The sequence below is a fragment of the Alligator sinensis genome, unplaced genomic scaffold, assembly GCF_000455745.1.
Source record: "Alligator sinensis unplaced genomic scaffold, ASM45574v1 scaffold1012_1, whole genome shotgun sequence".
Taxonomy (NCBI): domain Eukaryota; kingdom Metazoa; phylum Chordata; order Crocodylia; family Alligatoridae; genus Alligator; species Alligator sinensis.
In genome coordinates, this window is record NW_005842104.1 from 834,243 (window position 1) to 849,453 (window position 15,211).

The 15,211-nt window shown below is 42.0% G+C and overlaps 2 protein-coding genes across 10 annotated transcripts in view; both read left to right on the forward strand.

Annotated features, from left to right (window-relative positions):
- Positions 1-7,371, forward strand: part of LOC102372304 (glutathione S-transferase 3-like) — a 25,408-nt gene extending 18,037 nt beyond the window's left edge. For 2 of the 4 annotated variants that reach the window (XM_025205126.1, XM_014520320.2), the window contains 4 exons: positions 833-965; positions 1,514-1,655; positions 2,980-3,111; positions 6,585-7,364. In XM_025205126.1, the coding sequence (XP_025060911.1) occupies positions 833-965; positions 1,514-1,655; positions 2,980-3,111; positions 6,585-6,731 (554 nt within the window). In that variant the 3' untranslated portion in view covers positions 6,732-7,364. Of the gene's footprint in view, positions 1-832; positions 980-1,513; positions 1,656-2,979; positions 3,112-6,584 lie in introns of all 4 variants that reach the window. The other 2 variants (XM_025205127.1, XM_006024480.3) reach the window with 2 other exon arrangements.
- Positions 7,372-7,558: 187 nt separating this feature from the next.
- LOC102375949 (glutathione S-transferase A4-like) overlaps positions 7,559-15,211 on the forward strand; it is a 30,634-nt gene continuing 22,981 nt past the window's right edge. For 3 of the 6 annotated variants that reach the window (XM_025205113.1, XM_025205115.1, XM_025205112.1), the window contains exons 1-2: positions 7,559-8,410; positions 13,603-13,707. In XM_025205113.1, coding sequence (XP_025060898.1) covers positions 8,375-8,410; positions 13,603-13,707 — 141 coding nt within the window. In that variant the 5' untranslated portion in view covers positions 7,559-8,374. The other 3 variants (XM_025205116.1, XM_025205118.1, XM_025205117.1) reach the window with 3 other exon arrangements.

The following is a 15,211-nucleotide window of genomic DNA, read 5'->3' on the forward strand; positions in this document are numbered from 1 at the left end:
CAGCTTATTATTTCAACCAACAAGATGTGGCAGGAAAGACTAGAAGGCGCCCGCAGGCATGGTCACAGAGCCTTAGGGTCATCACAGCCATCCCTGGGGACACATACCGTGACAGTTTGGTTTACTTTACGTTTTCATTGTTTCATTTTGGGGTTTTTTGTTTAATAATGGGGAAAACTTATAAATTCCAAACACTGGTATACAGAGAGTAATAAAAAGTTGCTTTTATTGATGCTCCAAAGGTAATGACTTCATCCCTTTGTCCCAGTGTTTCAGTGCCAGCTGTAAGGGCTGATGTGCATAATCAAGTTATGACATTACATGATGGATATATATATATATATATTTTTTTTTTTTAATGAGTTAGGACCACAGTAAACTTTTATTTTCTTTTTTTTTCCCTGTTGAACTGTAAAAATTTCTCATGTTCCTCACCAGCCCTAATGATTTACTGTTGATGGTCTATACCAAGTTTTGGCAGCATTTTTTCCCAGCAGTGGGGCAGAATGACCCGGCTTGTGTTCAAATTAGGCTTGGGCTAGGATCCAGCTGCTGTTGCCACTTCTCTCTGCTGCCTTGCCACAACACTGCACCGAGAAAGTGAAGCCCACTGCCAGTTAATGGTGCCAAAGTCCCCAGGCTCCAGCAGGATCTAGTCCATGGACTGTAGGTTGACAGGCCCTGGCCTACACCGTTAGACTTTTCCATCCACCCAAATTGTAACTGATTTCATGTCATGATAAGATTTAACCTGGAGGCAACTGCAGCACTGTAGTTCAGTGCAATAATCACTTTGGTGTAGGTTTATGACTTTTCCTTTTCCTTTCCATAGACGGGGCCCTGATGTTTCAACAGGTTCCCATGGTGGAGATCGATGGGATGAAGTTGGTGCAGACCAGAGCTATTCTCAACTATCTAGCAGCAACGCACAACCTCTATGGGAGGGACCTGAAGGAGAGAGCCCTGTACTTTAACATCAGTACCTTCACTCAGTCTAATATAATAATTGATGTAGAATTAGGGTTTATCAAGTATACCTCATGTCTGAGGTGTATAGAGTCCTTGTATATTTGTCTCAGTGGCATTAATCTGTTGCAGAAAAGGTCAGATTTTAGAATCCTTATATTCCAATGATCTTGATTTAAAATCAGGAACCTTTTGGCCAAGTGCTCCAATTTGTAACGGAACAACCCTCCAGCTTGTTAGCTAGCATAACATTTGACAGAGGTACACTAGGAGATGGGTCTTCCTTTTTTATATTTAGGAAACCATCTTTTTTTTTTTATATTAAGGAGAAGCAATCTTGAAGTGTTTTATCTGCAAAATGTGACTTAAAATATTGTGTTGCTTTTAGAAAGCATTATGTTACACAGCAGCATTATAAAGCAACTTTTTAAAAAATGTTGCTTTTGATAGAAGTCTGTCTAGTCTCTGGGAGATATTTGAGTTAAATTTTAATTTAAAAATCAAGTCTGTTTTTTTTTTTTTTTTTTTTCTTTTCCTTTCTCTTCAGGATTGACATGTATGTGGAAGGAACAACTGACCTAATGCAGTTAATTCTTATGTTCCCTTTCTTATCAGCTGAGGATAAGGAGAAGCAACATGCCCTAATAGTCCAAAAAGCCACAAACAGATACTTTCCAGCCTATGAAAAGGTGTGTGGCAGGAGTGAACAAACACTGAAGGGTAATATGATGAGAGCAATGAAGTGTCCAAAATAAGGTGTTGGAAAAGTGTCCAAAATAATGGGATGGAAGGGATAGTGGGATAGCACTCTGTGATAACTATAGCATTACCAGTTATAGTTATTGAGCATTTAGAAGAAGACATCCAGAATGTTAACTGTGTAGTAAGTCATGGGCTAGATGCAGAAATTATTGACTCTGTGGAATGAGTTGTAACATATGTCACATTAAATTATCTTGACAGTCCTTCTTTGTTTAAAGCCTCAAACCCACAGGAGTCAAACTTTTATAGTCTGCTGGCCAGATCCACCGCACAGAGCTCCGTTATCTGGCCTCCAGTGCCATCTCTGGATCTGAACGGAACTGGACCAATCCCACAGGAATCCTACTGTACACAGTGCCAATTGCAGGTGCTCTGAGAACACACATAATGCCTCTCCTTGGACACTCATCATATGCGGTGCTTGCTTCAGCCAATCCACAGGCACTCCATGCAGCCATGCAACATGGGTCCTGGTCCAGCCTGAGCAAGCACTGCATGTGGCACAGTCCCAGACCAGCCAATATCTGGGGCCCAATGTGTGGCATGGGTCACAGAGTGGCTGGAACCTGCACCTGTTCTGTCCAGTCTGGGATCCATGCTACACGTGATGCCTGCACCACCTAGAGCACCCATTGCAGCCACTCTGGGATGTGCACCACAAAAAGCGCAGATTTTGGAGCAGGTTCTATGGGCACTGGATCTGGCATGGAGGAGGGGGTCCGTGGGCCTTTTGCCCAATCTGACCTATGGACTGGCCCCATGTCACTCATCCAGAAGAGGGGCCAGAGGAGTTTGACACCCCACTCTAATCTAATGTAGTAACATACTTGTAGAACATGGTTGTCCCTACAAGGATTAAAATGTGCAACAGAGTCATGTTGATCTTTAAAAAGCTTGCTTGTCAGTTGGATTTTGGCACCTCAGTTATGTGTACCCTGCCTCACTAAAACTAGATAGCGTGCTGACCCGCAACTTACTTTTGTGTATCTGGCCCTACTTGACTTGCTTCAGGTCACAGAGGAAGCCTGTCTTGGAACAGAAACTGAACCCAGCTTTCCAGGAGTTCATGTTAATGTTCTCCCCCTTTCTACAGTTGGAAGAAATGATAGCAAAGAAATTAATGTGCTTCCATCAGGAAGTGGTTCAGTCTGGTGAACTGACTGTTGATGTAAGCATTCTAAGAGATACCAGCCACAGCTGCTCATATTTTCATGGTGGCAATTCTTTAGTGAATTAAACTTTTTTTTTCAGGTTTTGAGAGACCATGGCCAAGACTATCTCGTTGGCAACCAGTTCAGCTGGGCAGATATTCATCTGTTTGAAGCTATTTTAATGGTAGAAGAGAAGAAGTGTGATGTTCTCTCTGAATTCCCTCAGCTACAGGTAGCTATGTTAACAAATACAAATACACCAAGTTTGAATGATAGAAATGGTTCTTGGCCATCTACATAGGGAAATAAACCTGAGCACAGGTTTACTTGTAAAAAAAAATAGCAGTTATACTATTTTTTTAAAAGCCAAAAGACTAATACAGTGGCTCTCTAATAAAAGAGTTATGTAATCTACTCTACTTGCTGACAAATGCAGTCAGCAGGCAGGAGTGGAAGTCTACCAAAATCTAAGCCAGATCCTATCCCCACATTAGACATGTAAATGGTATTTGGACAAATAATCAAATCCCTGAAAACCATTAATATAAAGGTGGGCTGGTTCTCCTTCTATTCTGGACTCCTAAGTTAAGATGAAGGCTTATTACAACCATAGATACTAATGCTTTTCAGAGTCTTGAGCAGGGCAAAATATTGGGTGCACAAGTGCAATCCTAAATGGAATATTATCTCTTGCAAACCCTACTAATTTTTAGAGTGACTTCTTTGCAAACTTGTGGAATTCTATGGCAAGGATACTGCCTTGTAGAAGGCAGTGTAAAGTCTATAGAATAGTTATTTTTATCTTCTTATCAGTTCTCAGATGCTTTCCAGTAAAAAATCACTTTGGATAACAGGATGTGACTTTTAAAAACTATGGATAATTCAGCTACTTTACTTTCACAATGTAGATATATTTATTGCTAGTCTGGGTAATGTGACTGGGGAGGAAAGCCAAATTCCCCAGTGACTAAGGACTTTGTTACATGGTAATTTTTTGTGGCTCCTGAAGCACTTAAACCCTGGATTGCCCGCATATTAACACCAGAAACTAGTTTTAAGCACTCATTATGTGGTTCAAAGTTGCATCAATCCAGGACAGGATTATCTATGATCCATTTTGTCAAGCCCATATTAAGGTGTAGCCACTCTAGGCTACACCTTGAGTGTAAACTTCCCATCTGCTCCCCCACCACCAGCCTCACTGGCCTGGATTGGGTCCACTGCCCTCCCCAGTGCCTCAGGAACCCTGACACCTGGTGGCCATGTGAGTCCTGACCAGCTCAGTCTCTACTGTAGTCCTTGCTTGATTGCTTGCCTTCCATGGTCTTACTGAGGATTAAATAAAAGAGACTGCCCCCAGGCTTTAGAGCATGCCATAGTCCGTGCATGTCGCTACCAGGCCCCTCCCAGACCCTACTAGTTTCAATTTGGCCCTTAAGCTCAGTAGGTCCTCTTGGCCTGTCCATGCATTTGCAGGGCACCTGTAGCTTTAAGGGCTCCTTGTGTCACTCCATCCTCCCCTACACCACACCCCATGCCTCACAGGTGTTGTTATTTATAATCACTTACCTTGTAGGGATCTTGGCCTTATCAGCCACCTCCCCTTATGCTCTCGCTGGGCCTTTAGCCCAGGTCCATGGTACAGGACCTGGCTTCTAGGCTCCAGCCTCCCTGTCTATAGGTCCCTGACCCTATCTGTCTCTGGCAGTGGTCCCTCTTGGACCTTTCGTCCCTCCTGGGCCTATAGAGGCCTCCAGGCAGTCCCTGGCTATGGTCTCTCCTGGCCTGTTAGCCCCTCTTGAGCTCTGGTCCCACCCTCAGGTCACCTGAGACCTCCAGGTTTCCCCAGCCCTGGCAGTCTCTGTCTAAAGCCTCTCTGGGGCTATTAGCTCTTTGAGCAGGCCTTGAGCCTGCCCTAGCTGGGCTCAAGACTAAACCACCAGTGTAACTTAAAAACACCTAAGCCTTGTGGCAGACACCCAAACTCTCTCTAGACTTACCATGAAATAAGGAACACCTGCCTACACAAGCAAGCCTTTCCCTCTGCCCCAGGCAGCTTTCTCCTGTTCCCAGGCCTGCAGAGTCACTTACCCAGTTTCATTGTCACTTGAGGAGCCCCACTGCTCTGCAACCAGGAGCCCCTCCACCCCATTTTTCATGACTCTCAGGCCTAGACGCCTGACCAGCTGAGTCCTTGGGCTTATAGAGCTGCTGTAGACATGTGGGGAGCCTGCTCCAACATGCTAGAAATCAAGCGTGTCAGAGCACAGAAATTGATGCGCTCCAGCAGCCTTCCGTGTCACACGCATCAGCATCCCCACGCTGAAAAAATGGCAGCGGGGCACTTTGAACTAAAACATGTTTGATGAGCTTTAGTTCAAAGCACCCCACTGCCATTTTTCAGCGTGTGGATGCTGATACACAAGACGCACAGGCACTTTTAATTAGTGCAGCTTGCTAATTAAAGGGCCTGGCGCCACATCCCAGAGCACACATTAAAAATGCCTATATAGCTAGCTCCAGCCTGGCCCTCTGCTGCTCAATTGACTTTCCACTCAGCCCCCTCTCACCACCAGGAAACCCTGCTACAGGGGGATTCTTACCTTTCAGTCCTCTAGGCTCCTGCTGGCCTGAACCAAACTTGAGCTAGCACTAACACCCATCAACGTTTGTGTGGCACACACTGTAATGTGTAACAAGGCCCTTAGCTTAATCTTTAATAGTTGGGTAAAATAAGACATTAGGGCACAAATGTCATCTCAGTCCTTTGAACTGCTTAGGGGGCATCATCTACAGAAAAAATTAGATCAGCAAGCTCACAGTGTTATGGTCAAGGATCTTGTGTTTTTTTCTGATTTTAAAAAATCCCCTATTTTTAGTTTTAACCTAAAATCCACATTTTTCCATGATTAAAATGAAAGACCTCCATATATAATATTTTAGATCACTCTCTCTCTCTAATATTATGGAACTTGAGAGCTCTGTATTTTAAAACTTCAATTTCCATGCACCTTTTCAATTATTTTTATCTTTAAAATGCAATCAGCTTGGGCAGTATTTTGGAATGAATAATGATTGTGCCTCATGAATAATGATTATGCCTCAGGAGCTTTCTCATTTCCATGTTTATATTTCCATGTTTATCATTTATATGCTTCTATCTCATGTTTAAATCTTATTTACACTCCCAGAATGGGAACAAAGATAGGGCATTTAGTATCATTTTGTTCCAGTGAAATTAATAGCAATAATAAATCCATGAAGAGTGGTGGTTCACAGCTAGGCTCTTAAAGTCCCATTGTATCTTATTAAATTTGTACCTCATTTCTTGTATCTGCTTAACAGATACAAAGATTGCAGGTGGTGACTTGTCTTTCAGTGTAATGCAACAGCATTTTTTCCTGCAATTCAAGGGTAAAAGCATCCTTTGCCTGAAATGGTTATACAGAAATGCCATTCTTGCAGGGATTTTCTCATTTGGCTAAACTCGGGGCCTTGTAAATTAAAAAGGATAAGAACCACCTCAGTACATTGGGAGCAGCCGTTTGGAAAACTTAAACAGTCCCTACTAAGGTTAAATTAAAAGCTGGTCATTCAGGTGTTGGTCAAATCAATTGATTTTTACTCACTCATGTAACTTCCCCCTCCCACCCCATCCTCACTTTAGTCCTTTAAATGGCTTTGTGCTGTTTTCTGTCTCTTTAGATGTTTAAAGCAAGAATAAGCAACATGCCCAGAATAAAGAAATTTCTGGAACCTGGAAGCCAAAGGAAACCTATCCCTGATGATAAATATGTGGAGACTGTGAGAAGAGTTCTCCAAATGTATTATAATGTAAAAGCGAGCGTGTAGCTGGTTCAAAAAGCAATGAGAAGCTCAATGCTAGCAAATACTTTCTCTCAAACTCTGTAAGAGAGAAATCTATTAAACTACAGAGATAGTTACACTGTCCTTGACTGACTAGCTAGTTGAACTGTATCTGATAGCATTGTATGTAACATGCGAGAATTAGTCAAAATTCTCAATTACTAACAGTTTACTGAATATAACCTTTGTTAAATTTCTCTTCCTGTTCTGGGTGCAATGAGCACATGCATGCAGAGTCCATCATCCCCCTCCTTCATCCCAAGGAAACTTAGAAGTTTTTTACCAGCCCAAAGATGTTCTATCAACAAACACCCAGGGTTTGCAATGAAATACAGATAGAGGTCTCAATTGTAAGCTTAAACTTAATATTTTAAGGGTGAATTTAATCATGGGGAAAAATGAGAATAGTTCTAAGAGCCAGAAAGGCAATCCTAGACCTTCCAACCTTTGTGGGACACCAGCATATCAGCTGAAATGATATCAAGTCACGATATTAGCAACACATTTTCTTCCTCTTAATAAACCTTAGTTTAAGATGTGTGAGCTAACATTGCATGAGTGTCTCCTAATTTTTTTTTTCTGTGTAATCAATAATAATAATAATTGAAAAGACATTTTTCTAACCAAAAAAAATTCTTTGATTCTTATGTGGTGGTAATGTCTTGAATTTGTTGATCAAAGCTGTCTTGCAGCCTACACATGGAGGCTGCCTTTCTCTTCAGACTGGAAACAGTTTTTGAATTAAGTGAACTTAAGAGCTTAGATAATAAACTGTCTCTACCAGCTCTGGCAAAACAAATTACACGTGTTTCCTAAAGCGAGCCTACTAAGTCTAGGTTGAAACCAAATCTAATTCTGCTGCTACTCTCCCAAAAACAAGGCTTTAGAATAGGAACAGAAGCTAACGTGCATGACTTGCTCCAAAACGTGTGGTGTTTTCACTCTGGTTTTGCCAAAAAAAAAAAAAAAAAAGAATCCAGAGAACAACTTCAAGTATTGCTATAAACTCTCAAGCCAGGTAAAATATACTTATGCTTTGAAAGACTGCTTTTTATGTTGGTATCATGGGGTTCTATATTTGTAACTGTGTCTAAGTATCCTCAGTTCACAAATAAGCCTCCTTTCCACCCGCCCCTCCACCCCACATTGTTCATTGTCTAACAGCTGTGGATTAGGAAAAGATGTGCTGCTGTGAAGAAGAGGTGTTTTTCCCTGGCAGTGATACTGGGAGCAAGTACCCTTCCTGTACAGTGCTGGTCAGCATTTAAATAACCTGTTCTCACTAACATGATGGAAGTGTTTTGACTTCATCTTTAAGAGGAGGTGGTTTGGACTGCTCTACCTTGGCTCACTGCTGCCATCTATCTAATGCTGGTTGTAACTTCAATTTGGGAAGGGTCTCTTTCTTTTTTTCCCTTCTCTTAATAAGAATTTGAAAAGCCTGGTATGTAATTTTTTCTCAATTTCTCTGTTGGCTGAACTTTCTTTCTTGTGTATGCAGTTCCTCAGACAGGTGGTTTTGCAGTTTGATGCTGATCTAACCTATCTTCCCAAGATTGGAGTTCCAGGAAATCTAGGAAGATTGACTTGTGTCCTTAGAACTGGAATATTCTGGGATACTTCACCAAATGCCAAAGGTCTGCTGCTGCCTCAGTAGCTCACAGGTTGTCTTTTAACAATATTTATGAAAAATATTCATGGGAGAATGCAGATTATCATCTGAAAGAAATAAATGTGTTCTGCTGAGAGAAGGGGAGTTGTATACATGAGGTGTGCAGTTTCCTGTCCCCGGCCTTAATCCCCTCCCATGGATGTTTTTCAGGCCTTGAACACATGATCACTTGTAGTGCTACAAAAAGAGTGCTATTTTGTGGTGGATCTGCCTTCTATGTAGTGCTGCAGACAGTGTGAATGTATGCACGCTAGCTTTCTGTAGTGCTGTAAGATCATGTATAGTGCTATAAATGTAATATGTGCCCAAGGCTTCAGGACTGAATACGCAGCATCTGTTTTGTGTTGCTGTGTTGCCTGTCACAGATGGAGAGGAACAGGAGCTTTTGGAATAATTCTGGGGGATGCAGGAGGAAATGTTGTTGAACTACCATCCCTGAGACCACAGACCATCTGTGCCATCTTCACAGGTGCAGAAAGAAGCTGATGTGTAGGATCATTTGTCGGCTTGGGAATAATGATGAGACAGCAGTACTGTTTCTTTGAGCCGCAAGGCTTTTCTGAATACTACTGTACTTCAGTTTCGTTTTATTCTCCTTTGCAGTCCTAACTGAGCTCACCTGTCCTAAGTATCATTCCAAGGAAAGTTTGCAGGGTCAGTTTCCACAAGTTTCAGCTTCCTTGGCTAGGGAATCTTCAGAGTGTAGTGGAAGAGGAGGTGGGGGCAGAGGGGCAAGATGGGAACTGCAGAGCTAGCATTCCCCACTGCAGTGCTGTTCCCACACAGGCCTGCCAGCTTCTAGTCCCCTCCATTTGAAAGGACCAGTTGATAAAACCCACAATATTTAAATCTAACCTTTTACATAGCCAAGGAGGAGAGCAAGTCCGAAGGTCACCGCTGTTTACAAGTTCTCTAATACCTAATAACTGACCAAAAGCTGACATCTGAATCATACTCTAGTGCAGCTCTTTTGTGGTAATTCTTAATGGACTTTAGGTAGCCTTGATGATTTTATGACCGTAAAATGAATAGATTGCAGTCCTTAGTTTCTGCAACTTTCTAAAGCAAAAGGAAACTTGGCTGGGAGGATGGTCAGTGAAGTACATAGGAGAAAACTGCAAACACATTCAAGTACCTCCAGCTTTCCCTTCAGCAGACTGCAGTGTCTCTCAACACATTGTCCAATGAGCTACTTTCAGTAAAGTCCTTCTGGTGACAGAAATCTTAGCTTCACTTCTTGTCTCCAGAAGTACCCAAATGTTATATGTACTGCTGTGATGCCCCTTGCCAGAAGAAACAGGAGACTGCTGAAATTTTTAGCCCTACTGACTAATCATTTATGTAGCTTGACTCAGCTTCATCAGAACCAATTTAAGAGTAAGTACTAATAAGCATGAGTAATGAGTGTGGATTTGAATCCTAAGTAACACGTCTGGGTGCAAACATGATTCTGCTAAGAGCATGCAGTTTGCTTTCTGTTCTTAAGACCACAATCATTCAGATTATTAAGAACTTCCACATGCTAATAGCACTGGCTCATTATAGGCACAAAAGGGACATCTTGCTTCTGCTGACCATAGGGACGCTGTAATAAAAATGCATAACGTCTCATAGGTTGGTAGGCCTCAGGCCCAAGGGACTTTAGTCAAGAGTGTGCCAAAACGTAGTGAAAAATAAGCTTGTCAAAGTAGAGTTTTTGTTGAGGGGGAATAGCCCAAGAGCGGCATGATCCTGTGCAAAAACTACTACATCGGGTTATTTGGAAACAGTGGTGCTTGCAGTGCTTGTGGACAGTCCCTTCCTGCTAGTGAGCTGGTCATGAGGGCACAAGGCAACATCTATCATCTGAAGTGTTTTACATGCTCTACCTGCCGGAATGGCCTGGTCCTAGGAGACCGGTTTCACTATATCAATGGCAGTTTATTTTGTGAACATGATAAACCTACAGCTCTTATCAATGGCCATTTGAATTCACTTCAGAGCAATCCACTACTGCCAGACCAGAAGGTCTGCTAAAAGGTCATAGTAACGCAGCATGCGTTCCTTCATCTCAAATTTTGTTCATCACAGATGGATCCCATGTCTCTAGTAGATAAGTCACCTTTGTAGCTAGCATCAATGCCAGCTCCATGCCATTGTACCTTCCTACTATGAAATGTCAGGTCTGGTATTTATGGGAGTGGTATTCTTCCACACCAAACACCATTACCTGAAGCGGGTCATTGATTTGCTGGTATCTAATGGCCAAACTTCCCCCCCCACCCCCCAACAAAAATCCAGATAGCAGGTAAACTGGTGTTAGGATTATGGTGGCATTCCCTACTACCAGTTTATCTTGCATAGTTTCTATTATTCATAATTTACAGAGCCCTTTCATAAGAAGCACCTACTACAGTTTGTGAACAATGGATATTACAAGAAGCTTTGCCTTGTGCAAATGCGCGCACACACCCACACACACACACACACACAACTCCCCTAGTCTCCCCTTTAGCCTCCATGGCCGCATCCACACGAGCAAGCATGTGTCTGTTTCAGCATCTCAAACAAATTTTCAATGACACAGGAGGCATGCCACAAACGAAAAAATGTTCCCCATACTGCAGCTATGCAGCATAGACTCTGATACCAGTATAAAAAGAAAACACACCAGAAAAAAAGCGGTGCAGGGAGCACTCCTACAGCATGCCTCGAAGCAACTGGAGGTTAGGTCCACCAAAGAGGCGTTCTAGCACCTGTAGAGAGCATCTCTATGCCTGCTGCATGCCCCTGCTGCTCCAGCACTGCAGGAAATGGAAGCAGGGCATGGTTGGCAGCAGTGGCTCAGAGCTGGCTGAGACCCACGCTCTGTCCCCGGTAATCAGGGACATGGGGAAACTGTGTGTGGATATAGGGGGACTGTGAGGGTCAGGGGGACTGTGAGGGAGGGGTCCCCCACCTGCCCCCCCCCCCCCCCCCCTGGCCGCACAGCCTGTACCAGCAGGAGCAGCCAACAGCAGGCCCTTGGGGTCCTCATGGTGTGCTGCCAGCAAAGCCCCCCAGTGACATGCAGCACCACCTGAGACCTGGGGGCTACACATGGAGCTGATCTGACACACACCTTCAAACAACATCTGGTTGGCTCCTGCTGCCAACCAGGGACACCATCAGGAGGCTCTGCCTGCAGCAGGCTATAAGCACCCCGAAAGCCCACTATTGCTGCTGCTGCTGGCAACAGGGGTTGTATGCCATGGGGAGGGGGGTTTACAGATGTGTGGCAGACACCCTCCACAAACCCTACACTCACAACCCCCTCCCCCACAATACAACCACAAACCCCCCACCTACAAACCAACTCCCTAACCCCCTTCGGAAGGTAATTTGGCATCAATGCCATAGAACAAGATAACAAAGCTCCCTTGAACCAGAGAATTGGTAATACACAACCAAAGAATTAACACCTGCTTCAATGTTGTGCTCAGAAGAGAGGAACTAAAAACTCAAAGGTAAGAAATCTCATATTTTTCATAAATATCCCTTGTGAAAACAGCTGTCACATCCATAATATCATTTTACATGGTAACACAGAGACAAGGAAATATCCTTGCAGTCAAACAGAAGCCAAAGCACTGGATTAATTCTTGAATAAAAATGGAAACCCCTCTTCTGTATATGGTATGACTGGAGACTCCTCCCACGGAGAGCAGGTTCCAAAGTCTCATTATTTGAGACACGTTTCCTTGTTTAAAAAAGGTAAGATCTGGTGCACAGCAAGGACTTGCAGGTTAGTCTTGCAACCCAAAGAAAGCAGATTTCTTTTAATCCCCAGCTGTTTGAAGTTTCGTTTTAGTGAGATTAATAAGAGCATAGTTACTAGAGCTAACATAACTTCTTCCAAGTTTGATAGGTGTTGGGAAACAGTCCGCAGGGAACACAAGTCTGCTGGTAGGGAGCAAAAGGACAGTGGAAGGAGTGAGTGGGTAAAAGTGGGTTGAAACGACAGATGGAATTGACTGAGCTCAAGTGTTCACTGAGAGAACAGGTAGATGTAGTGGCCAGATCAAAATATGTTGGACCCTTTTCCCGAGGTTAGTACAAGGATAAAGTTTGTATTGGTCCCAAAAAAAAAATGTTTCTCATCATTCTGATGACCAGTTTGATGTTTAAAAGTTCATTTTACTAAGGCTTATAAAAAAGTGACTGCACATCCTGGGACTGCAATCTGAGTGCTTATGCATGGTACAGCGTGTTAGCAGGGGTTGCTGAAAAACAAACAGGTAGAGGTGGGTCCAGGTCAGACCTCAGGTACAGTCACCCCCCCAAATTATTTTGGTGGTGGAGGTGAACCTCTCTAGATATGGCAGCATAAGCTGATTCTTTACGCTGGTTCCTGGCAACAGTAAAAATCTTTCAGTGGAAAATCCCACAATAATTTGGTTTTCAGAAAAGAATATGTAGAATCTGTGCTTTGCTGTGGTCAAACTGAATAGTGTATAGCAAGTCTTTGTTCTATTTAGAGTTATTTCCAAGAAGTGTTTTGGCTCTTTTTATTTGTTTCTGTGGACAGTTCTTAGGTTTTAAGTTCTTTTGGGCAAGTACCTTCTCATGTTTTTAAAGCACTTCAGCCTGCCATTGCTACAGTAAAAGAATATATTTTAATAATAGTAGTTGCAACTTGACATAGATATAAAAGCAGTGGGCAGTTAATAATAAAAATATAAATAATGTCATTGGAGATCCCTGTTCGTGAAGACAAATTCTCAAAGTTCAATGACTTCATAGCACACATAGGATCCAGCTCTAAAATAATACTCTCAACTTGTAAGTGTGACTAGCACAATATTGTTTTGTTCCCTGTTTGCTTATAATAGTATAAAAGAGGCACTTTCCCTCCCTTTTTAATATAAGGGTAACTAGAGTTGCAGAGTCTGATCATCCTGAAAGCAGGAGCTAAGAAGAGAAACAAAAGAAGTCATTAAAGTGTTAGGGTGGGGAATTATACAACTTCTGCCTTCTGGTCATTTCTTTAGCTCCCATAATACACACACAGGGCAGAATCCAGTTCAGTGAATTTGAACAATACCCTATCAATTGCAGATCAGCTGACTACCTATTGTAGCCTGTAGTAAAAATGTTACTTTAAATGTGGATTTCCCCGCCTTCACCACTCCCTCAAGCTTTTTCTCCTTTTGTTTTTTTCCCCAGGCGATCAGATCCTCACTCATGGCTGGGAAACCAAAGCTTTATTATTTCAATGGAAGGGGACGAATGGAATCAGTCCGATGGCTACTGGCAGCTGCTGGGATTGAGGTTGGGTCTTCAGTCCTAAAGAAAACAAATGGCTTCAGACAGAATGTCTGGCTGAATTTATTCCAGAATTTTATTTATTTATTACAGAAAAAGAGCTCTGAGTCTTATGACTATAGAAGACAGGGTAGAAGACACTTCAATTTCTGCTTTGAACACAAGCAGGACTTTTTTTAATGGTCAAATTTAAGTAAATACAGTTACAAAAGTTTAAAACTATAAGCTGAACTGTGTTGTGCCTTTGCATGTCACCTATAGAATTAATGGCAGTTCACACACAAATATAGGAAAGATAGTTGTTGCGGAGTTTAAGTTGAGAAAAAGTCATTTTAAAATTGGGTAAAATTTTACCCAAATCTACATTTCTAAAAATGTAGAAATAGATTTTATTTGTTGTTATTAAATATACTGCTGACTGACAGTATATTTAATACTGGATTCCTTCTGTAATTTGGAGTTGGATACTTCAGCAAAACATTTCATATAGCTGCTGTGGTTTGCTCAGAGACTCCCTCTGACACCAGAGAGCAAAAGCTCTTTTTTAGTGCAATTTTATTAGGAAGAATTGAAGGTTTTATAGAGCAGGTGAGAAGTGAACGCTATATTTCTAGAGCTTAAGTTTGGAAACAGAGGCACAAAGAACTCAATAGTTTTGACTAAGAAAAATCTGAAATGGTTTATCATCCCCAGTTGTTTTAAAAATATGCAGCTTCCGCTATCGTAATAGAGCTGAAGGTTTTATCAATGTGTTTATGATTCATGTAGTACCAGCCAGGCATAAGAACTGAGTGTAAGGCTTTTTAAATTTTCTTTCCCTAATCAGAAAGTCCTTATCTTGACTTTTGTGTATTTAGCTCATAGCTTAGAAACAGAGGACTGGAACAGAATTGAGCCACTGAGTCCAGTCTTTTGCTGACATAGGCAACCATATTATATAATTCCATTCCAGGGATGGCAAGCTGGTCAATTAACCAGTCAAATATTGTCAGTTGACTGGTCAATCGAGTGCATTTTTGACCAGTCAAAGATTACAGCAATTTTACAAATAAACTACATTTTTTGTAGTTTTCTTGACAGAAATGTGATATTTTATTGTTTTTGACACATTTCTTAATCGAAAGTTTGTGCTTTTCCCATGTATTACTTGGATCTATTGGCAATTTTTTTACAATTTTTGACTGATATTTGACCAGTCAAATATGCATCCCTATCCCATTCATAAACTTACTAAGCCCCATCTTGAAACTAGTTACTGGTAGGTTTTCTCCCTGCTATGTTCATTGGAAGGTGGTTCCAGAATTTAATTACTCTGTGGGTTAGGAAACTTATGCTGGATATGATAAGGTACTGGGTATCTACAACACTGCATTGCCTAACAGAGATGCCTGGCTCCACTAATTAATCCAAAACCCATTCACTGAGCAGGAAGCTGCCTAACCCTAATCAATAGGAAAAGCTAAGCAGAGGGCAGTGTCTGAAATCCCACTCCGATTGGATGTTGTAGGGA